The sequence below is a fragment of the Scardinius erythrophthalmus genome (genome assembly GCF_964197995.2).
Source record: "Scardinius erythrophthalmus genome assembly, chromosome: 9".
NCBI classification, from domain to species: Eukaryota; Metazoa; Chordata; class Actinopteri; order Cypriniformes; family Leuciscidae; genus Scardinius; species Scardinius erythrophthalmus.
This window is the reverse complement of record NC_138229.1, coordinates 28,126,316-28,152,023: the sequence shown is the minus strand read 5'-3', so window position 1 is coordinate 28,152,023 and position 25,708 is coordinate 28,126,316. Positions and strand designations below refer to the sequence as shown.

At 37.7% G+C, this 25,708-nt stretch overlaps 1 protein-coding gene across 9 annotated transcripts in view; it reads right to left on the bottom strand.

Annotated features, from left to right (window-relative positions):
• Positions 1-25,708, bottom strand: part of kmt2cb (lysine (K)-specific methyltransferase 2Cb) — a 100,550-nt gene that overhangs the window by 53,111 nt on the left and 21,731 nt on the right. For all 9 annotated transcript variants that reach the window (XM_081375412.1, XM_081375415.1, XM_081375414.1 and 6 more), the window contains exons 4-13: positions 23,463-23,616; positions 19,216-19,401; positions 13,470-13,567; positions 12,855-12,964; positions 7,972-8,134; positions 6,319-6,490; positions 5,240-5,354; positions 4,972-5,144; positions 4,362-4,654; positions 692-778 (exon numbers count right to left, since the gene is read on the bottom strand). In XM_081375412.1, the coding sequence (XP_081231538.1) occupies positions 692-778; positions 4,362-4,654; positions 4,972-5,144; positions 5,240-5,354; positions 6,319-6,490; positions 7,972-8,134; positions 12,855-12,964; positions 13,470-13,567; positions 19,216-19,401; positions 23,463-23,616 (1,551 nt within the window). The remainder of the gene's footprint in view (positions 1-691; positions 779-4,361; positions 4,655-4,971; positions 5,145-5,239; positions 5,355-6,318; positions 6,491-7,971; positions 8,135-12,854; positions 12,965-13,469; positions 13,568-19,215; positions 19,402-23,462; positions 23,617-25,708) is intronic.

Below are 25,708 nucleotides of genomic sequence, written 5' to 3'. Positions count from 1 at the left end.
GATGTTAATGTTCCAAAAATCAACCTTAAATTAAATGTACATTTATTTATTCAGGAGATGTGTTTATCCAAAGTGGAAAAACACAAGAAATTAACCTTACAGGAGCCATTAAAAACATAAGAATTTGAATACTAAAGCAGGGCAGTACACAGCTAGAGAAGCCAAATAAAAAAAATTCTTTCCAATTTAAAATGTATTTGTAATTGTTTATATATTTATTTATTGTTATAGACTACTTGTACCAAACAAAGGAAGAACGTTTCTACATAATCTTTATCAAAATGTATAATTAACAACCATTCTGATATGCAACATCCACTTTTCACGACCGAATCCCAATGTACAAAATCACATCCGTCCGATTACATTTTCTCTCAGTGAAAATCCTGCCCTGAATATGTCAGATTACATAAATAAAATGGGATGTGAATGCTGTTTTATGCTGACTTCAATTTTTATTTCAGAATTTATGGTTATGGACTGGTTAATTGCTTGTGGAAGACGAGTGTCCTCGAATGTCATCATCAAATGTTCCTTTAACTGTCAAAGGATTTTTGAATTTTTCAACAAATTCATTCTCAACCACTTGTTTTGAACAACTAACATGTACAGGATCTCGGTTATGGTTAAGATAAGGGCATCCTCAATAATATTAAATATATGTATGTGTCACTGAAAGCAAACAGAGTACCTGAAGTCCTTTCATTTTCTGTGCTGTGGTGTGAGGTCTCGCTGGACTCTGGCTTGGCTAAATCGCCACTAGCGTCTGCACCAATTTCTAGAGGAGGGAAAAAAAAAAATCAATAGTGTGTCCCGACTTATGTTATGTAATACAAACTGCTCTAAGCACTAGTGGAAATAATTACAGGACTGGAAAAACAACTCAACAGGATAGAAAAGTGCAGGGGAAAGTGTGAACGCAGGCACATATGGCATGTGTGTTTTTCAGAAAACACTGCGCTCAAGAGAATACAATGGCTTTGAGCAGTACACAAATACTGACGGTAATCTTCGCCTCCTATTAAGACAATTTATCCAGTGTCTCATTATATACACGCTGTACGTTTGATTTGTGCCTCTGACTACACTTTAGCATACTTTATTGTCCGTTTACTGTCTATAACATTGCTCTTTTCTGTTCAGTGTATGTCTGGAACAACAAATGTCCACCTCAGGCACTTTAAGTCATTGATCCTGAGGGTCTTATCAGATCAATCACCTCATATCTCCACTAGGACCAGATAACCAACCATTACAGAAATCACATAATCACAGAAGACTAAATGACTATTGTGCGGAGCGGCTGACATTAGCGGAGCACCATCTGTAGTAATTAGAGGGCAGGTTTCTTTCTAATCAGAAGAGCAGAGATAGATCATGATTCTGATCTGGACCTGTGACTGCTTTAATAGAGAGAAGATACAGGCATACAATAATGACTCATGCTTTCGGTAATTCAGCACATCTTTTAATTACGGGAAGAAGTGATACTTGCTACTTGAGGGTTGTTATGTCAGATAAAGTCGGTTCTGGGTAATAGACGACGGTTATACATCCAGGTCATTTAATGTCAATGTCAATGTCAAGTTTAAGGGCCATTTCATGTATTTTTGTTGTTAGATTTTTTTTTTCTTGAGTTAGAAATTCACAATAGGTACCATATAGGTTAATGACCGATTTTAGACCTGTTTTTAATTTATTGGCATCAGACATGATTGGATATTTAATTGCTCATTTCCTCTGTTTTTACATTTAGATTGCCTTTACCATTCATCCATCATACCCTTTAAGTTTGTCTTTAAAAACATTTAATAAGAAAGCTTTTAAAATAGTAATGAATTAGTTAAAGTAATTAAATAATTACAAAATAAACTGTAATGTTTATTTCATGGAAGGTTTGCTTCTCTCATTCTCATTCATAATCCATAAGGCACATATGGGGATTTTCTCTGATGGGTGAACACTGCTAGATCTCGACATGTAACGTAATTTAATGTAATGCAATGGAGAAAGAGATAAAAAAAGAAGAGAGAGAGAGAGAGAGAGAGAGAGAGAGAGAGAGAGAGAGAGAGAGAGAGAGAGAGAGAGAGAGAGAGAGAGAGAGAGAGAGAGAGAGAGAGAGAGAGAGAGAGAGAGAGAGAGAGAGAGAGAGAGAGAGAGAGAGAGAGAGAGAGAGAGAGAGAGAGAGAGAGAGAGAGAGAGAGAGAGAGAGAGAGAGAGAGAGAGCAGAGTAAAAGCTAAAGAGAATGACCAAGAGCCATTGGGCATCATCTACAAAGGTGAACAAGGTTAACTCTCAGCTGTAAACAAGCCACTCTAAAATCGATGTGAGGGTCAAAGACCAATGAGCTGAAGCCTTGAAGTCTTTAAAAAGATAGTTGCGGTAAAGTCATCATCTTCATCCAGCATCATCCACACCACCACCTATGGCCACGTAACAAATTTCAAAATACCAATTATTTTTTACAAAAATGTACAAAATATATATAGATATATTATGTAGACTTCATAAAGTAGATAAATTGATATCGAAAAATGTATCAACAAAAATAAATCCACAATATCGATGACAAACATTTGATAAAAGATGAAACTAACAACTAACAAACCGCCAAAATAAAAGTTTGGTTTAGCTTACAGGGTTGGAGCAACATGAGGGTGAGCAATTACTGAGAGAATTTTCATTTTTTGGGTGAAAAGCCCTTTAAGTTTAAGAGAGAAAAAAAAAGCCAAATACTTTAATAACGTGGCGCAACTGGCACCCTTCCTCCTGATTAGTTATCTCTAGATATATTTTTAAACAGCTGCCACTAGTCCTCATCCTGGCACTGAGGCTGATGATGGAACCATACTGCGACTCTAACCCAAATAATGCATTAAAGGGACCTGCTTGGGCACAGGGTGAAATCAAACTTGGATTATCACATTCTGTCCGAATTATTTTTTCCACCATTGCACCATTTCAAAGTACAGCTACAACACACAGCATAATGCAAGCACACATGTTCAGGCCGCCCTGTGGCACACTAAATAACCATGAACCCAGCGTGGGATGAGGCCAGATCTCTCACCTCTACACCTAGAGATTTGCACCAGGACGAATAATGCTGTAAAAGGCCTGTGGGCAGCTGCTCTCCGAAAGGTTGAGGAATTGAGTTACTGACACTGTGCTGAGCATTTGTACAGTGACAGCGGGGTGTTAATGTACCGCACACCAAAAGCTGGTTAAACGCAAAGCTGTGATGGAATATTACACATGGAGGAGATTGGCAGGAAAGTAAAACTTCCTGCAGGTCTGTAAAGTGAGACGGTCTTCGGTATTTAGGTGGAAAATTGAATTGCGTGCCACGGAAGACATACGGCTTTGGAACGTGATGACATGACTGTCATTTTTTATTTAATAATGAGCTATTTCAATGAATCACTATAGACTTTATCCAGATATTTGAAAGCACATAAGCAGAAAATATCACATAAGCAATACTTTCATAGAGTCGAAGCCTTCCCCAGGCAAAGTAGGTCCAGGCAAGTTTCAAATACCCCTTTCCTCAAGACCAGTCCAGGCTAATCCAGACAGATCTGAGGCATGTGGGCCTATGGGATGCTTTGGTCTACTCTTCCACTTCAGCACCTTCTGGCCTGAAGGACTGGGGTGCTTCAAAGAGCAAGCTCTGTCCTCAAGTTTCAAAGACTCCCAGCTGGACTCACAGTTACTGGACCACTGTGAAAGTAAGTGAACGGTAAAAAGCCAACACCAAGCCAAAAAGACACTGAAATCGAATAAAAACTTTAAAGATTCCATTCCAAAACCACAAAGAGTTTCTCAGAAACCAAGCCAATAATAAGCCTTTACAAAAACGATTAATTTAAATGATTCATGCTAAGGCAAAAAAATAGATTTGTTGGGCCATTCAAAAAGAGGCAATAAGGCAGCCAATCTGTACATTTAAACAACACATTCAAATAGTACAAATGCTATCACTGGGGCAGTACTCTGTGAAAAGGTTAAAATATACTATTTAAGCACTAATGTTATCGATTTGACTGCACTGACACTATCGGATGAGAAACATGGTCGGGAACCTTTTTTGACTGTGTGTATTTGACCGTTTAAGCATGCAATCGAAGACTTGACTTGTATACTTTAGGGCAAGGGTGTCTAATCCTGCTCCTGGAGGGCCACCATCCAGCAAAGCTTATCTCTGAACCCAATTAATCACAGCTGAATCAGCTAATCAATGCCTCCAGGAATACTAGAAACTTCCAGGCAAATGTGTTGGAGGTAAACTCTACAGGAACGTGGCAGGAAAGAGAATGATAACTGCAAGCCTTCCCAATGCAGACACTAAAGTTGGTCTCACCCGTCATTTGTTTTTCATCCATTTGCTTCTCTTCACTGGGCATCTCGCTGACAGGCTGATGAGGTTCTACGTCTTGAACTTTGGCAGGCTCAGGATCGTTGTTTGATGGAACTAGCTGTGCGTCTTCTTCAACGTCCACGTGTGATTGAGTCTCCGCCTGGTTTCCTTCTGCATCCGTGCGCACAGGATCTGATTCAAAGCCGGCGTTTCTACAGCTGGAACATATGTGATCTTCTTTGGGCTGGGCATTTGCGTGACCTTCACCTGGTCGCTCACACTCTGGGTGGAACCACCTGAAAAACAAGAGGGAGCCAATGATTCACCTTTTCACTGCATCTAAAATCAGGTTCCAGAAATGGAAAATGTTTGGATCTGCTTAAAGCAGGGGTTGTCCAATCCTGCTCCTGGAGGGCCGCTGTTCTGCAGAGTTTAGCTCCAACCCCAATTAAACATACTTGAACTAGCTAATAAAGGTCTTCCAAGGCACACTAGAAACTTGGAGCTAAACACTTCAGGACAGTGGCCCTCCAGGAGCAGGTTTGGACACCATTGGCTTAAAGGTATATTGAACAATCCTGTTCCAGAGTACAGATCTTTAAAGTGAATGTACCTTTTGCACTGATGGCAAGAAAGCAGGTCTTTGTGGGCTTCGGGATCTACGTCGCTGGAACATGAGCAGGGGAGGGTAGTGTCCTGTTGATCACCACAGTTTTGGCACAGTAGGCTGTTGTGGTGCCATTGTTCACTGCTCCGGGTGCCACACTCAACACACATCCGGCAGTTCTACAAAGCACACAGCTATGATTAGCTATACTGCATTAAAGAAATGGGACATATTTTGTCATGACAACAACAAAGTCTACCAGAGCCGCCCATACCTTACACCTCCAGCCGTTGGTGGGGATAGAGTCCATAGCTGGCTGCATGCAGAAAGTGTGATAGCCTTTGTCACACATATCGCAAACTAGCATTTTAGTGTCTTCTCCAGGCTCCCTGAAAAATACAAGTACACAGTCAATTCTGTACAACTGATTCCAAAGGCCCATAATTTCTTAAATTAATTCATCTCCATGGCTGTGTCTACATTAATCCAAATACATTTGAAAACTATGTCCTTTTTGTCAAGCTTTTTAAAGACGCTCTCCCAAATGGATACATTTTAAAACGCAGTTTTTGCATTATAATGTGGACTGAGGGATTCCGAAACAATGAAACATTTTTAGTCACGTGACGCATATTGTACCAATAGATATCTATGGTTATACTATGGTGCTATTCACTTGAATGTTGCTTAAGATAAATGTTACTTTGTAAAATCTTCATATTACATTTCTGCAAAGATGAGAGAAAAATTCACTCGCAATTGTTGTCCTACTTCAAAACTTGGGAGCAATTGCGTTTTCAACCATACACAGAATGGCGATTGTGTGTGACCTGGACGCACCAGTAAGTGGTGGGATATTTTTTGCTAGTAAAATGATTGTGCCAGAAAAATAGCAAGAGAACTTTATTTTAACTTTAAATCTGATCTTTCTGTATCATCTCAGTGAGCTTTTATTATATTTTACACATATGCTGTAAGATGATTTAAGCATTTTCCAATGTGGATTATTAGAAGCTTTTGGAAAACGACGGAAAACGGTAAGGTTGAAATAAAAACACCGTTCAGACGTCTCCACTCTCCAGATTAACATAGACATAGCCTATGCCACCAATCAGATTTTTTTACAGCATATAATTGAATGTGTCTTATTAGGGACTATAAATTAAGAAGACCATATAAGACAAGAAGAGAAGGTGTCTGTTTATTCCACTGAAAAGCAAACTACTGCAACCTCAAAGGATGTATGAACAAATAAAGATGAGCTATTGAGGATTAATCTACAGGAATAAGTAACAGCGCAGGCACGCCATACAGACTCAGGAGAATAAAAGGCAAAGCTTGGCTGCAACTCACTTGCATGTCTGACAGACTTTACACTCGGGGCACTGCCAGCCTGCCCTCTTCAGAGGAGTGACGCTGATGTCCAGACACATGCCGTGGTAGTGCAACCCACAGCTGGTGCAAAAAAACTGGTCCAGGAGATCCCCGGGGCTGTCGCACAATATACAGTTCGACTCCTCTTCATCTGAGAGAGACAGAGACAAGAAATCAACATGAACCCTGTTTACCATCTAAATCCAAGCTTCTAGTCTAATTTTGCACTATATGGTGCACATTATGCTCACTTTACCTAATCTAATCCAATTTCCAATCACTTATTCAATTAAATTAAATATTTTACTATATTACATATCCAATTAAATATCCAATATTGATAAAAACAATGTCATATTGGCCGATAACCAATATGGTATAGTGCATTCCTAATCTAAAGGATTTTTATGTTGTCTGGTCACCAATGAGATCCTATGGGATTTTAAAAACAACAGAAACATCTAGAACATTCAGGCTAAGACAAATTAGATTTCTTTGGCCAGAAAAAGCTAAATTAGCTTGTAAAAAAAGAAAGAAAAAAGTGACGAATATCAAATTAAATGTGGCCAGTCATACACTGTGGAAAATAAACGTTTGGGGTTGGTAAGATTTTTTTTTTATTTTTTTTTTAAATCAATACTTTCATTCAGCAAGGATGAATTAAATTGATCAAAAGGGATGATAAAGACTTTTATAATGTCACAAAAGGCATTTTCAAAATGCTGTTGTTCCGACCTTTCTATTCATCAGAGAATCCTGAAAAAAATCGATCACAGTTTGCACAAAAACATTAAACAACTGTTTTCAACACTGATAATAATAGGAAATATTTATTGAGCATCAAATCAGCGTGTTTGAATGATTTCTGACGGATCATGTGACACTGAAGACTGGAGTAATGAACGCTGAAAATTCAGCTTTGCCACCCCAGGAATAAATTACATTTTAAAATATATTAAAATACAGGGTGGGCCATTTATATGGATACACCGTAATAACACGGGAATGGTTGGTGATAATAAAGTCCTGTTTGTGGCACATTAGTATATGTGAGGGGGCAAACTCCTCAAGATGGGTGGTGACCATGGTGGCCATTTAGAAGTCGGCCATCTTGGATACAACTTTTGTTTTTTCAATAGGAAGAGGGCCATGTGACACATCAAACTTATTGGTAATGTCACAAGAAAAACAATGGTGTGCTTGGTTTCAACGTAACTTTATTCGTTCATGAGTTATTTACAAGTTTCTGAGCACTTATAAAATGTGTTCAATGTGCTGCCCATTGTGTTGGATTGTCAATGCAACCCTGTTCTCCCACTCTTCACACACTGATAGCAACACCGCAGGAGAAATGCCAGCACAGGCATCCAGTATCCGTAGTTTCAGGTGCTGCACATCTCGTATCTTCACACCATAGACAATTGCCTTCAGATGACCCCAAAGATAAAAGTCTAAGGGGGTCAGATCGGGAGACCTTGGGGGCCATTCAGTGTGTGAAGAGTGGGAGAACAGGGTTGCATTGACAATCCAACACAATGGGCAGCACATTGAACACATTTTATAAGTGGTCAGAAACTTCAATCGTTCCTTTACAAGAGTGCATGAATTAATAGTAATAAAGACAGCTCTCACATTTGCTGATGGCCAACTCAATGTGCTCTGTGCACAGGACAGAGCGCCTCCTGAAGTCCTGAAAGGTGCCGGCGGCCCCCGCGCAGGGGTAATGGTACGAGCGATCACACCCCTCCTCACAGCACTTGATGGATGCTCCAAGGCGCTTACAATATGCACAATGCTATAAAAGATGAGACATAATTGATGAGACCACTGACAATGCAGACTCCAGTTTTGATGCTAAAACATGTTAAAAGAGGGGGCATCAATTATTTTAACAGTCTATAATCCTTAATTGAAACCTTACATGCATTAACTGCTCATCACAATCAACATTCAAGCTTACATTTCTGTCAACTAATATTAAACCAAACAAATCTATACAATGAGACATGAAAGCTGACAGTGTAATGCCTGTGGTCAGACTAACAGCTAGCGAGAGCTGTGACAAACCACATCGATGACAGACTGACTGAGGTGTAATTATCCTATTATGCCTGTAATCTCCCACAGACCATAGAGGAGAGGGACCAATTCACTAAACAGTTGCGTCGCTATTGTGTGCAGTATCTCAGAGGCATGTGTATTAAAATTAAGTCACTTTGATCTAGACGTGCAGTAAGTCAAGTGCACTGCATTTTAAAGAGCTGATTCAGGTGTCTGAATGAGAGTGGTGCATCTGTATAGAGAGTAAAGTACAGCAGATTGCAGTAGCCTGCTGCATCCTCCACAGAAATCTGCTTAACAGCCTGCAAGATTGTTGCAATTAGCTATCACAACTTAAAATTTAGTGCTAGAATAACTTTTACTTGTTGAGATAACTTAAATATCCAAGTCATTTAATACAATGTCACATTTCAAGTTGACAACCTCAATTTTTTTTTTTTTTAAGACGAAACAACAAATTATCTTTTACAGTGCGACGAGCAAATTGGGGCATTTACTGGATTTGCATAATTCCATTAGTGAACTGGGAGACCCCCTGTAGTCAATTAAACTCATTTTTGACCACCAAAATGACATATTTAAACGTTTTTTCCTGTGCCCAAAAAATTCTACATGCCTTAAAATAGATTGAATGTAACTCTACACCCTTGCTTCATATAGTATATGTGGACCCATGAATATGCTAATTAGCCCCGCCTCCACTCACTCACACCAGCTCACAGATTCACTCGGCCAACTTACTGAGGTAAACACTGCACAATGGTATCGCTATTCACAATGTCGGACACATAACGGTAACCTTTTGATTGACTATGTTATCAAATAGCTAATAATGTCTTGCTAATGTTACACAAACCATGTTCCCGTTCGCCATCTCAGAGTCAGACAGCTGCCTTCTAAAAATCATCAGAAACACGCTTACCCGATTTTTCATATCAACAGAAAAATATACTGGGATAACCTGGCTTCGCTGTTAATGACACGCTAAAGCCCGCCGGCACTGACGTGATTGGTCACAAGGTAGTTTGTGACGTCAGAAACACCAGCGATTTTAAACCGCGTTTTTGAGAACGTGTCTTGGGTTCACTGCAGTTTTAAAGAGAAAACACTCAGCTATGGTGTTGACTTATGAATTTGCACATGGTTTGTATTAAAGCATATCAAAAACACCACATAGACATATAAACAACACATTACTGTCTTTGGTTCACCGCAGTTTTAAAGAGAAAATACTCAACAATGGTTTTTACTTCTGAATTTGCACATGGTTTGTATTAAAGCATATTAAAAACACCACATAGACATATAAACAACATTAAAAACTTGATTTTCACCACAGGGGGACTTTAAACAACGCAGTCAGCATGTTTAAATAAATCAGGCATTATTTTTTAGTCCATTCTCTCACCATACTCTTATCATACCTAAACTTTTATCATACTTAATGTATGCTCTTAATATGAGGTTTAGTAAATGATGACAACATTTTTATTGGCTCAAAGTTCCCTCTCATCATATTTATCACCATAAAAAAGTCTCTCATCATATTTATATTCTCTCCATACTTTTCACCATACTTGTCAAACTCTCAGTATTAGTGTTATCAAAAATACTGGAATTTCTCATTTTGATATTATACCTTGAAAAATATTACTATTCAATACCATTTTCGGAACCACAGGGAAAAATTGCCACAACATTAAGGGCATTCAATTTGAACAGTATCTACGTTAATTTACTTATATTTAAAGTATTTTGTGAAACTTGTTGATATAATGTAACTTTTTTTTTTTTTTTTTACAACAATACCCACATCTACCCTCATTAAATGCCTGCAGCACTCAACAACCACTGGCAAAAACCAGCAGCTGGAGCATGCAAGACCTCAGACAACACAATAATTGTGAAATAATAATGTCTGTTTACAAAAACAACTGTCACTGTGGCCTCACTGCGAATTACATAACCTTTCAAACCTGTACTATGAGAGCGGATAGACGATTCCTAATGAATATTCAGGGAGAGCAAAAGAGTGTAATTCCTTAGAGGTCACACATCTCAGCTCTACAGTTGCATTTCATTAACTCCTGCCGACATTGCAGGTTGTTTCATGGGCCAGATGTACTCTACTCTTCCCTAATGTTAGGTTCCAATTTGCATAAGCTATAACTGTAACCCATAACATCTTCCTGAAAACACTTACATATTTCCCTCTGAAAACCAGCACTAGGCCAATGTTCCCTTTTTTCTATTTGAATCGATCTGTTCTGCGTCTCTGTCCATCGTCCTGCTTAATGAGCTCCTCAGAAACCAGATGTACGCTAAAAGTCAACCAACACTGCGAGATGAGTCCAGACCTGACACGTCCTCAGCCATCATGTTTACAGCTGCTCTCCGCGTCTTGTTAACTGCGCATTTTGTTTCACACCTCAAGTTGTTTCGCACCCACAGCAAATGGATTTTGATAAGACATGCCTTCAAATGGAGCGGTGCGCGATTTATGCACATCCATCTAAGGGGGATTCCACTAAAGCATGTCAATCTGGCGAACCACCCATATGAACGTACAAATCCCACACACGTATTAATTGAGCTCTCAACTGGCATTTACCATTAAATGCAGCGTTGCTGTAAATTCACAAGATTAAATGGCAGAGCGCTATTAAGGAATGTGATTCGAGGGAGTTGCTGCATGGGGGGTGTTAAGTGATGAAGCTGATGACGCCACTGCCCCTTTGAGTGCCGTGACCTTTTCCATTTCACAGCTGATCAACGGCGACCTTTAGCAGCCAGTTAGATCTCTCATCCAACTCTAGTGTTTCACAGAAACGCAGCAGCATGGCCATAAGAGTCAGCAGGTATATGAAGAACTCTAACAGGTGTCATTAGAGTGATATTAAAGGAGTAGTTCACTTTAAAATGAAAATAACCCCATGATTTACCCACCCTCGCTCACACCTCACTAGGTGTATATGAGTTTATCGCAGTTATATTAAAAAACATCTGGGCTCTTCCAGGTTTAATAATGGCAGTGAATTGCAACCAACAGTTTGAAGCTCAAAAAAGTGCATCCATCCATCATAAACAAACTCCACACAGCTCTGGGGGGTTAATAAAGGCCTTCTGAAGCAAAGCGATGAGTTTGTGTAAGAAAAATATTCATATTTAACATGTAAAATTCTAGCTTCCAGACAAACGACCATTCACAGTAGTAGACTTACGTAAAAAGCGCAACTTACTAACTTATGACGTCGGAAGTAGCGTAGTGCGTCATGGCGTAGCGTAAATATCAGCAGTGCATCGCATTACTCGCATAAGTTGCGCTTAGACTTAAGTCGATTCCGTATGTTTGTTCGTTTCGATTAAATATGAATATTTTTCTTAAACAAACTCATCGCTTTGCTTCATTAACCCACTGGAGCCGTGTTGAGTTTGTTTATGATGGATAGATGCACGTTTTTGAGCTTCAAACTGTTGGTTGCAATTTTTTTATATAACTCCGTTTGTATTCGTCTGCAAGAAGAAAGTCATATACACCTAGGATGGCTTGAGGGTGAGTAAATCATGGGCTAATTTTCATTTTAAAGTGAACTACTCCTTTAAACAAGAGCAAGATATAAACAAAAAATTAGGGCTGGGCAAAAATACATTTTTGTATTATATTATACTGATTATATTGGAACTGTAATGTTATTCTTTGGTTTGTGTCCAAAAAAATAATACATTTAATTAGTAAAATATGAAATTAACTGGATTATCAAAAAACAGTAATTATGAAATAATTAATTTACACAAAAATTATTAATTATTATAACTTGTTATTATTTACTAAAACCATTAAAAAATGTTTTTAGTAATTGGGATAAAGCTGAAATAAAATAAAATATAAAAAATCTGAAATGTCGCCTTGACATCTAAGTAAAATATATAAATAAATAAGTTGAATAAATAAATAAATAAATAAAATAAGTTAAAATAAAATCACTAAAACTGAAATAAAAAATAAATTAAAGCTACACATATATATATATATATATATATATATATATATATATATATATATATATATATATATATATATATATATATATATATATATATATATATATATATATATATATATATATATATATATATATATATATATATAATAATAATAATAACACTACATAATCTGGTGTCCAGCTTTGCTGGAAGCCATTAAGGACAAATTCTAAAAACAGGAAAGATAGCTGTCATAAAATTAAAATACAGGCACATTATGGTCAATCAATAAAAGGAGGGGGGAAAACACCATTAAGAGAGAGCTGAGCATTTTAACCCTCATTTGCATAACCTTTCAAGTACTCTAGTAAGGTGATGTAATATTTGCATGAAGTTTACAGTCATTATTTTATTCATGAGTTTTTGCATGCTTCAGCCAAGATGAACATGAACGAGTTATCCCAGCATACCTCTGTGCTCCCTGAGTGGATGGCTTTGTCCACGTTTAGCAGTGATTGATCCTCCGCTTGACACACAAAATTTGACCACAACGCGCAGCTTTGATGGGCCCAGCACTGACCTGCCAACACAAGAAAGTTGGACAAGGAATTAGAAGATGGCATGGGAAATTTCATAATATACTAGTCTTTTCAAATTTTATTATATTCTTTCATCTGTTAAACCTAAAAGGAGACACTCTGCCAAAACTCTCATTTTGTGTTTCACAGAATAAAGTCACCCAAATTTGGAATGATCCCTTTCTGACCAACGTAGTGCAGATATTTATTGGCAGAACAGCAGTTCAAGTTCATTTTATTGGACTAGCAAATTTCTGGTCCTCACCTAAAATAAGTTTCATTTAGGCTGCTTTCTGAAAGGCTGCTTTTTTTAGTTTCTTTAAATCGTCCTCTGTTTTCAACCGCTTGATATGAGAGTGAAACCTGGTTTCTTAATCGAAACTACATTTTCTTCTATAAAATCTTTATTACTTAAAAGTAACACTCAAAATTACAGTCTAGGCAACATTGTTTCTACAGTTTGCTTTTCTCTGAATGTGCCTTGGTGAAGTTTTAACAAGTGCTTACCTGACTCCTCAAAGAGTGTTCGGACGTCAATGCCGTCTGGCAGGCCGACGTGGCTGAGCTCATCCCAGAATCTGCCTCCTGCTTCCTCTGCCCCGACACTGAAGACAGACACAGAGTGATTAGTGGTGATCAGGTTTTAGTCTCACACCATGTCCTAACCATGATTATCTGTTTGTCCAACCAATGGAAGACGGGGAAAAGTGATCTTGTTTGAAAACAGTCATTATTTTTGCATTTTTATTTGGTGAATGAAATTAAAGGTGCACTACGTAACAAATGAACTAAATTTAAATAATGAGTCAGGGATTTTTAATCATAAAGGTAATTTAATCATAAAATGGCTATGTTTTGCATTAATAAGCACAGCAACTAATAATATTACATGTTTAGTTCTTGGAAATGCAAATTTGACAATAAAGCACTGAGCTTAATTTGAGATTTAACTTTATTAAAACACTGTAAAAAATTTCTAACCCTCCCAAATCAAAAATTTCAAGTGACCGATAACATCTAAATTTTTCAATTGGCCCAAGTGAAATTCTGTAAATTTAATTTTATAATTTACAGAATTTCACTTGGGCTAATTGAAAAATTTAGATGTTATCGGTCACTTGAAATTTTTGATTTGGGAGGGTTAGAATTTTTTTACAGTGAAACAGAAACATGTAAAAACCTAAAAACTTTAAATATTTTTTTATTTTTGGACATCACATTAAAAATAACATTTAAATGAGACAAGGCACTTGGAAGTCCTTGAAAAGTCCTTGAATTTCACTCTCAAAAGGTCAAAACGTCAAAACATTCGACTATTTCTGCCACAAAACCATGGTTACAGTTAGCGTAACTACATTGAATCCATGGTGAATGTTGGTGATTTGGGGACTGAAAAGCCTTCTATAACTTGTTCGTTCACGGCACAATGTTTCTCCAGGTTTCCACGTCTGCGCTGTTTGATATGATATGGTTTATAACAGAAATCTGAGCCGAATTTGAATGCTTCTCACTAGATGTCGCAGCGATTTTATTAGTGCTGCGATGAATTCAAACGCTTTCTCGTTGGATTTCTCAGCGCTGTGTAGTAACGGAGTCATGTGATCAAGATCGGTCGACGAGTAAACCTGTTCTGAACTCTTGCTTCACTGTCTAATATTCATCCGAGCTAATAAGCCGTCAGCGCTGTGCAGCTCAAACGTTTCATTTGCCACTTGATGTTTTTCATATACAACAGAAATGGCAGCTCTTATCAGTTGGGCAACGTGGTGATCACACCACTGCGACCTCTAACAAAATTTACTCACACCGCCAAGAAAAAGGGTTGCAAAATTGATTGAATAAGCACAACCAAAACAATGTTCTTCCGCAAAATGCAAACGGTTTTTAACGGCTAGAGGGCCAAAAGTTATTTAGTGTATCTTTAAGACATTTCACCTTAATAAACAGTGCAGGTGTGTTGACCAATATTTTGGACCAATGAGATTTCACTGTAGACGGGCTACCCAGAAAGATGCGGCTAAAATGGAAACCATCCGAATGTTCCATTGCTAAAATGCTTGTCACAGTTGTAGCTGGTTTGGACAAAAACTCAGGGTGCACTTTGTTTGGTCATGCCTTGTTGGATCATGGTATCAGAAGAGAAGGAAGAGCAAATGAAGATGTGTCAAACCAACGATGGTTTTCTAAGTTAATGAAAAGATCAAATATTATATCAAGGAGCAATACAAATGGACTATTTCTGTAATAACAATTAATAATGCCACAGAAAACAAGTAACAGCATTTTCCAAAATATATTCCCTTTAAACGTGGAACATTTACAGAACCATTATTGGTCGGGCACCAGCTTATTTGCAAAATATGCTACAATGTCACTGCCAAATATCAAATTAGATCACCTAACTGCATCTAATTCCAAATATTCCCCAAACAATCTGTCTCTGGCTGCTCTGCCTTTAAATTTACACCACTAATGATGGAATGAGCAGCAAAATGGGCATTTCCATCTCTCCGTTAGCTTTTACTAACACCTGCAAATTCCTAGGTCGCTGTACAGTGTTATAGAAATAAAATATTATAAGCCGTTTTTTATTTGATATTAATTAATCAGCACATCATGTACTAAATTCAATTAAAAAGTTTCACAGCCCCAAGTTCTATGGACCATATATAGAGTGAGATGAATGTGAACACGATCTCTATTACTGCTGGCCCTCTATCATGAACCACAGGCACAAGGAGAGTGTTAATTTATTCTTGACATTCAGGGACTGGAGGGGTTTGACTCACAGCCATTTTAATTTAGGAATGGGGGGGGGGGTATGCGTGGGATTGTGCTGATTGATTAACCACTTACACAGAAATGACTCATCGTAAACACATCATGGGGCAAAAATGCATCCATCACAGCTCGGCGCATCTCATTATACCCCTCCCCTATCCACCTGCCGGGACGGCTGACATATACGAGGGGTCAACTGTGATTTCAAATGCAGAGTGTGCAGCTGAATGACATTCTGTGTAATCCCATGACAATAGATGAGGATGAAACGAAATATAATTTCTGAGTGCCGTATTATTTTACCTAGTAGTGCTCATACTGTAAATACAAATGGGGTTTCATGCTATGTTACATAACCTAACAATGCAATTAAATGATGTACACTAGGCAAAATCAATATCACGAGCATGGAAACCAACACAAACAAACAGGTTTCCATAAATAACATATTTGGTAACATATAGCTACCACGCAGTGGTGAAAGAGCTTCATGTGGCATGCAAAAAAAAAAATCTTTGCACCACAGTGACACAAAACGGAAGAAGGGATGCGCCAAAACTGATATACCAATGATGTTGTGGTTGATCAATTAATAATTTTTACAATTCAATTATATTTTGTCTTAATAAATTAAAAATAACATACTAACACTAATAAATAAAAACATGTTTAACATTCTTTTAAACGCTACAAGCGAACTTAGGCAGAACAATATTATAATACACACTATGAAAAGTGGATATTCATTTTGAAATGGCTAAATATTACATTTAATAGTGGTATTAAATACATTTTAGTGTAATTTTATGTTAACTTTGAGTGTTAGACGACAGCAAAATGAATCTTTATGTGAGAACGGTAAATGAGCATGAACAATAAAATATTCAATTTGTTTCAATACTATAAAAATATCTCTAACATCAGCCAATATTCAATACGGAACTGATTGTGCCTAAATGTAAATATTACAATATATGATTATTTCAATGATTACAAAAAAGTAGTGGGAACAAACTTACAAATGTCTAAAGGACAATAATTGTTGTAAAATAAATGTTAGAATGGAGAAAAAATATATATCTATAGATATATATATACACTATTTATCATAAGGTTAATGCTTAGGGATGTGCCCGAATAAAGTATTCGGCTTCAGTCACATACCTATAAATGATTATAATGTTTGCCAAAAGGAAAAACAACAACAAGAGAAAACAGTAAAAAAGAGAATTTACATAAAAATAATGTCATAATGGAAATCAAAAAACCTTTTTTTTAAATAGGCTTCATAAAAAATTAAAAAAACATGCTGCTGTAAATGAACCAAAAAATTCTCTTTAAATTGTGTTTTTCCACCATTCCGACTAGCTACTCCACATTCAGACCTGCTGCTCGATACTGCGGGCCACAGATGACAAAGCTCAGCAGGGCTGGCTAACCGCCAACATCAGACTGGCAGCACATTACGTCACACGTGCCCCTGGGAGACGGCTGATTGGCTCCAAAGAGCCAAGACAAATTAGGCAGCTGTGCGAGAGAGCAGGGAGAGGGCCCTTTGTTGGACTGAGCGCATGCTGGGGCCGGCGTCTCACATCTCGCTCTGTGACTCCCAATAGCTGCAGGGTAATGATCAGCTAGGGGAGAACGCTCGCAGAGAGCCACATATGAAAAGCAAATAGCCAACAGCCATGTGTGTGTTTATACCTTTCTGAATGAAGCACAGGACGCAGGATTTAGATCTATCCGGTTAATGCCATACTATTGGGGTTGTATAGCACTATGCCATTAAATGTAACTCAAGCATGACAGGCGTTTGCTTACATACACGCAAAATACAGGCTCGATTATGTGCACAATGTGGAGGACGACATAAATGGTAATTTATGCCAATAATCTTTTATATTCCTTTTACGTACACCTACAGTGACCCAGTAATTGCTGATGAAAATTCAGCTTTGCCATCACAAGAATAAATAAAAGGAGCAATTCCAAGAGGGTCCTCACACCATCGGTGCTCGGGCCCTGATTACATTTTAAAATATATTAAAATAGAAAACAGTTATTTCAGAATATTACTGGTTTAACTGTATTTATCCATTAAATATGTTCAGTTGGTCAATATCACAAAATAAATAAATGGGCAAGCACATTTATGATATTAATTTAATTACTCGCATATATACTGGGTGGTGGATTCGGAACATGGTTTGAGTTTCAGGGCTGAGAAAAATATTATGTGTAACATTGCTAGCACTGTTCTTTGTAACAGAGAAATACTAAACCATAGAATCGAGCCTTTAAAATATAAATTAAGTGCTGTCGAGAAAAAAAGAAAGAAAGGAGACCACCTGAACATTTTAATATCTTATTAATAAACTAGTGTTTCGGCTGCAAAGATGAATTTGATGACGCTACAGTTTAGTGCATGTTCCTATAGAGAGAAATGCATGTTAAGTTAAATGTCATGCAGTAAGTGCTGTACCAATTTAGGTTTATTTAGGTTAATGTTTCAAAAGATAAGCCATTTTTGAGGTTGATGAATAACAGGCGAACGGTTTGGATTTCCTGCCCGACATAATTACCACATGGACCAGCCCTGTTAATGATCTGTTCGTCACGGACTGCGTGACTTTGCCACTTCCTGTGGAGTTTTTTTTCCTACCGACTAATTAAAATTTGTCCGACTGGGCCTCGTCAATTAACGTTTAGTCGACTATTAGGGGGCAGCCTTAATTTCTAAAGGATCAAGTGACACTGAAGACTGGAGTAATGGCTGCTAAAAATTCAGCTTAGACATCACAGGAATAAATTGCATTTTAAAATGTATTAAAATAGAAAACAATGGTTACATTTTTAAATTGTAATAATATTTCACGAACATTAAACTTATAACCTGAAAGCCAGTATACACTACTACTACTACTACTACTACTACTACTACTCAATGAACAGCTACAATGTGCTTTAAATCAAAGTATGTGGGATAAATAAGCATTGCCGTTTGCTAAGACGACACAAAGGGTCACTTTAGGACGAATACTGTTTGCTTCTCATGAGTCTGTCTCCAGGATATTAAGCAAAAACATACACATACTAGAGCAATGAGTGCAATTTTCAACTGGAATGATCCGTATTCAGTGTCTGCCTGAAATTTCATCCAGATGAGGGTGATTCAACCAGTGACGTCAGGTATCAGCGCCCTGCTGCCTGTAACAGACCTACCGTTCAGAACAGCCCTTACATACACCGTCACAGAGAGTGCAAACACACACACGCACATCCTTCGGCTCGTGTAACACTTTCCTCTCTCTGACAACGGCTAATACCATCTGATCTACTTCACAGGGGCCGACCAAGAAGAAGAAACGTGAGGGTTGTGTTGTCGTGAGAGAAGCCCCATTTAGCTGAGCTCATTTCAACATTACACTACACATCATACAACAGCCCCACTTGCCCCAGCCAATCAGCTTACCTCTCTGGGCCCCTGTGTCTCCCTGATTGGCTGGCAGCCCCACTCTTGTCGTCATGGTCATGGCCCTCTTCTGTCGAGGATTGTCGGAGTGGAGGGTTGTATCCGGGCGTGACCCTGAATGGCTTCAGATCCCCCTGGCCCAACAGGCTTCGACCACCACAGTAACAGAAGGCACAGAGCTGTTCGCTGTGAGGAGATGAGAGGAATGCGGTTAGCGGATGAAACGAGATGGCACATGTTGTAGTTCTGAACATGTGCAACGTAATGGGTTTAATGGAATGTTTCGGTTAAATGCAGAACTTTCCTTTAACACCCAGGGACCCACTATAGCAAAATTGCAACAACAAAATATTCACTCAATGTTTAACATACAAACTATATATTACAGCAGCTCACACTTCGGCAGGAAAATAATTACAATTGACCTTTCGCTAAACTCCCCCTCGGTCAGTGCTAATTCAGACTAGCTTTACAGAACATCCCATAGGAGTGAACAGGGGATTTTTGAGAGATTTTCAGTAAAATGTGCTCATAAACTTGTGAAATTGATTGGATATTATTTTTAGTTGGCATTGTGACATTGCAAACCATTCTATCTGCCATTTCTATTTAAAGAAACTATTAAACTTCACAATAACATGATTAAAAACTCATTATCAAGTATCAAGTCAAATGCATCTCACTGTCAACTGAAACTTGGAGTAAATGTATCTTTGGAATGAGGATTGATACATTGCTTAATCACACTATGCACTTCTCAGGATTTATTTAAAGATTAAACAAAAAACAGTTATATCCTTTCCGGGTATCTTGTACCACTGTTATGAGCGTCAACAACAGTTTATTATATTTTAGTTGATTTCCATAAAATTGCTATTAAAAATACCCAAACACAAAGATGTACCATAGACTTGCATTAGAAAAGAACACAAGCTCGTCCAAGAAAATGTCAGTCAAGGACAGTTGCTAAGGTAGGATTGGCCAGAAATGTTTTTAGAGTGGGGCTTATTGAAAGGACAGTTTAGATCTCCCAGCATGCCAAATTCACGCTTAATTGTTATAGATCAAATTAGAAAATCGTTCCCAATATTTAATAAAGCAAAAAGTGCCGTGAAACCATGGTTTACGGTAACAGCAGAAGGCCGTTGTCAGGCTTCAATGTGTTTGAAGATGAACGTAATGGCCTGTTCATAACTACAACGATAACTATATTTCTGTCATTCATCTCTTGGGAGATTATATGGTAATAGAGATTGGCATGGTAATGGATATGGCAATGTTAATGTATTTGGTCTTGGCGGAATAGATCTGCTACGCTGCTACTGCTACAGAGCAATAAACAGAGACTTGCTACTGCCAATACATTCACAGACATGCTGCTGCTGCTGCTGCACATGTAACATGCATGAAATAACCCCCTGTAGCAGATCTATACAGGTGGAGATGGGGAAGGGGGAGGGTTTCTGAAAGCGCACTGCAGTCTGCTACAGCAAACATGACCAGTATTTGAATGTTGACCTGCAACTCATTGGCTGTTGATGCAACAGCAACCAATTCGCTATGCTATGTAGATAATGATGTGATCGCTACCAAATGAGTTAAGGACCTATCAGTCTACCCCACCTAGAGTTTCATGACAGAACTATAGGTATTAGCATCCACACCAACGCACGATAACGTTCTGTTTGCTTTAAATGCTCAAGCTCTTAATACACTTTTGGATTCTGATTGGCTGTCAATGTTTTTATCGTTTAACTGGGGAAAAAAATCGCTGTGAAAGTGATTCCTACGATATCGTTTATCTCTGTCATTCTTTTACATTTATAACGATTTTTTAAATGATATAGTCTTATGTGTTTGGATTCGGAACAACATGAGGGTGAGTAAATTATGACAATTTTCATTTTTGGATGAACTATCACTAAATATAACAGTAGTGAAATTGTGCAACCTAGAATGCCCAGTTTTTGTTTTTGTTTAAAAAAAAAAAAAATGTATAAAGATAATTTTTAATAACTTGTGGCTTTCTAAAAAAAAAAAAAACATTTAAGGAATACTATCAACAATAACAATAAAATATTTGATATATTTAAATTTGTACCATACATTTTAAATGAATGAAATACACTACAATAGATGCATATCTACCAGAGAGTCTCTGACTGTTACACTCAAAGGAGAAAAAAGCAAGTTGCAAAACCAAAGTTTCTAATACTAAGAAGTATGTGGGAGTGTTAGAATTCACACATGCTGTGTCTTTTGTCTATGAAAATGTTCCATCCAAGAACGCCACTATATCCATTCCTCACTGGAATAAAAGTGAGGAGACAGCTTCGCAAAATATAGCTACATAACATTTAGACACAACAGATTCAACAGTGAAATCACGGCCAGCAATATGATTAATTCCTATTTTACAACTTTCAAATGAAAATGATCACATCATCATGACATTAAAAAACTGCCACAATTTGCTACAGACTGATGGACAAAACATTATTTTTTTGTGCTGCAATGTCGCTACATCAAATTTCTTTTGATGGTGAGTGCGTGATTTCTGTTTAAAAAGTGTCACTGCAATAATCCTCAAGATTCTGTAGTTTTGTCAGTGAGGCTCGTTGTGTTGACATCACAGCTTATGGAGGAAAACAGTAAATATTGAGCAGCCCTCAAGATATAAAATTGGTCTCCACATCATTGGCCCTCATGGGCAGTAGAGTCCATCCTAAAAAGCTATCTTTCAGTCTGTTAGCAACCTTTCATGGACTGAAGCCTGGGAGACCTGCGGCCGTGGTGAGTTCACTGTTTGGACAGGGGTTTGTGTGTTTATGTATGTTTGTGCATGTGTGGCAGGGGAACCTTAAATTTGTAGTGTAACATCAACATTGAGGCATATTCAGCTGAGAGCATAAACAAACAGACACGGCGCATACATACCAACAAACCCAGAGACGGGACTCCAAGAAAAAGATGCGTCCAGAATTAAATATGTTTAAAATAGCATACTAACATATTACACTTGCCAAAATGTGGAGTATGCAACAGTGAATATGGTATCCCATAATGCAATGCTCTTGACTTGACCATTGATTTCCATTGTAAAAAAAAAAAATATATATATATATATTTTTTTTTTTTTTTTCAGCTCTCTGTTTCTTTTTTTTTTCATGATTTGACAATGTAGCACAGTGTTTCTCAGCTTTCAACAGCTCACAAGACCGTTTTTAGTGGGTCGCGGAGTGTGCAGTCAAAGAAATAACAAGAAACGTAATTCAATGTTTTTCTGATGCAAGACCTTTATTTTGAAGGACGTGTGAGAAAGCTGTTGACTCTTGTCAAACAGTTTAAATGAAGAGTGCCTGAGAAAAACACGGTTGTCCTGATTCAGAATCTGTGGTCAGATAAGATGTTGTCAGAATATATGTAAGTGTCACTATTCTAACGCTATTTTCATAACTTTCCTGTCCTGAGCTTGAATGAAATTATTATGTTGTCATTTAGCAAGTCATGAAATTACCAAAAATATACGTAATATATTACGTAACTGGTATGTTGTGTGATTAATGATCAAACCAGAACCACTGATGTAGCATACTTCTGTTTGAAATATTTATTGTACACAATGCCTACGGTTTCTATGCAAAAAATAATAGTCAACATACAGTATTAGTAAGCAACTATTCTGTTCTGAACAATGAATGACTGAAATATTCCACTTATAGCCAGCTAATTAAAAAAATCTTTGCAATGTCACACTAGAAATTAGAGGTCAAATTGAGTAAATCAAAGTCCCCCCTGCAATGTGGGATACAGTGCTTGACAGCATATTACACATTTTGGGAATGGAAACAGAAAATTTGCATGAATGCTGCAGTTGGCCTAATGTAGCACGTTTCTGATCTTTGTGCTCCTAGATACACAGTGAACTCTCTGAGCTGGAGAGCTGTGCCACGGCAGCACTTACTCCAGGCTTCCTGCACTGCAGTCTTCTTTACCCAGAATGCTCTTTTATTAAGCTGATCATGTGCCCATCCCCCATGTAAAGACAGAACGGTAGCCAACAGCGACACATACTTCAGCACACGTGTGCTATCGTTTGACCTTCCATTTTGAGATCTTGGTGGAAAGGCGCAAGAGTCAAAAAGGCTTAAAACACGAAGCCATTCACAAACATTCACACACGTCCACAAGCGCACGCTTCCCACGCCCGGCGGTGACTCAGCCTGGCGAGAGGATGCTGCTCTGACCTGCTTTTAGCTTCTCCAGAGGCTGATGATGTTTGTGCCGCCCCCGTCTCAGAGCTCGGAGGAAGAGGGGATGACGGCTGCTCCTCTTCCTCCCCCTCTGCTGAAACTGCCACGGCAGAGGCGTCCTCCGTCTCCTCCTGCTGCCCTTTAGTGACTAACGAGAGAGACAGAAAGAGAGATGCATCCATTACCGACATTTTGGCTAAAACTGATCATTAACCCTTAAATGCATGATCGTTTCGCCAACTGAATTCATTTATCTAATAAAAATGGAAGTACACACTACAGGTGATAGTGTAACTGTCAAAGTATAAATAAAGTATTTAAAAAGTTTTTATATATTTTACATGTCATTTATAATAGAATGTGGTTCACTATATCTACATTGGGGAAAATAACGAAATCCTGTTAAAAACAAACTTCACATCATTTATTTATGTTGCCAATCACGATTTCACTTGCACTTCAGTAAGTTCTCAAGCACAAACAGCATCAAAGAACATGGATCGCTAATTGCAGTCTGATACTCTGTTGGATGGATGAGATGGAGCAAGTTCAAAGTCCTTTTAGGCAAGTTAGTTCATTCAGCAGCCATCTTGTTGATGCTCTCAGGCAGAAAATCACTTCAGAATAAAAATAAATTATCGTTTTATTAGTAAAAAAAAAAAACATATGAAAAACGCAGTTATGATCTTTTATGGTCACTTTCGCTTCTATTAAGGGGGGATACGGGTAAGGTTAGGACAGGTTTTGTGGTTAAATTCAATGTTGTGTTTACGGGCAGAGTCAACAATGTAATTATAGATGTAACTACAGAAATTATTCACCAATGTAAAAACATGTATGTACACAATAAGTGCATTAGATCAAATTATCATTTTTGTTAGTTCAGTTATATACACTTAATATAAGGTGGGTTATTTAAATGTAACAAATAATAAACTGATAAATCATTATTGCAATTGCATGACAATTGCATAAAAATAGATTAATGTAGTATTTTGTGTTTTAATGTGTTTTAAATGTCTATTTATGTCTATTTTATAAGTGATTTATTAATGTATTATATTATTGTCTATATAGCCTATTTGCCAATTTGAAAAGTTATTAACTTATGTATTATTTTAATCTTTTAATTAATAGATGTATTTACTATTTTTAAGTTGTCCCCTGGGAAAGACAAAAATCTTCTTTACCTCAAATGACACCAAAGCACTGTATGTTTTAGGTTGGTCAAGCTAATGTGTTTTGGAGTAAACAAACAGACGATGCATCTATCAAAAATGACAACTGGTTCTTTTAAATGAGCGGGGAGATTTACAAGTCAGTCTACGTGTTGCATTGCTCACAAGGAATGTCACAGAGACTGACACAGTGACAAGCCAGAATGACCTCTGACTGTGTACCTTTGCCTCAAATTAATTTTCATCCATGAAATGTTTATTTATCATGAACCATGCTAATTGTTTCCAGTAAACCAGCCTTTCAGATCCAGGCCAATATCCTTCATTTTTAAAGATCCCGAATGACGTGTGAACAATGGCTGAATTTGTATAATGTCAACAGCAGCCTGCTAAGCAAAAGTGTAGAAAGACCCAGGATCTTTGGTTTCCCTGTTCGAAAAACAAACACGTACCCCTATCCATTTTGATTTATGTGGAAATATGCAGAGCACATGTGCCATGTGTTAATAAAAGAGAAACTGGGAAAACTGTTGTCTCAGAACGTACACAATGTGAACAATTAGAGGTGTGAGTCACCTGTGACTAAGAGCGCCTAGTGAGCTGAGATCTAGTTGTGGTCTAAAATAGACCGCATTCAACCACAGCTGCAGTCAACCACCTCCTGCAGGTTACTCACTTCATCCAGTGCAGTCTAATCTTACAGAGCTTTAGTGGAACTACAACAGACACCACAAATTATGGTCAATTTGGAAAGAAAACTAGGGTACTGGTGCTTCTTAAGGCAACATTAGCATTGATATAGCTCATATTTACTGTTAGGGATATTTATGTTTAAGCCCAAACACTTTGTATTAAACTTGCAGCCGCTCATAATGTTCGTACCTAAGAAGACATGAATTGATTTCTCAAATTGTGCGAGTTGTTGTGGAGAGGTGTGCTATTACTTTTCTAATCAATCAGTCTCCCTGTGGCAGAATATAAAATGGGTGAACAATCCCCAAAGACTGAATATCAACATGCTAAAACACTCAGAATACCATAGCAACTAAATTGCAACATGCT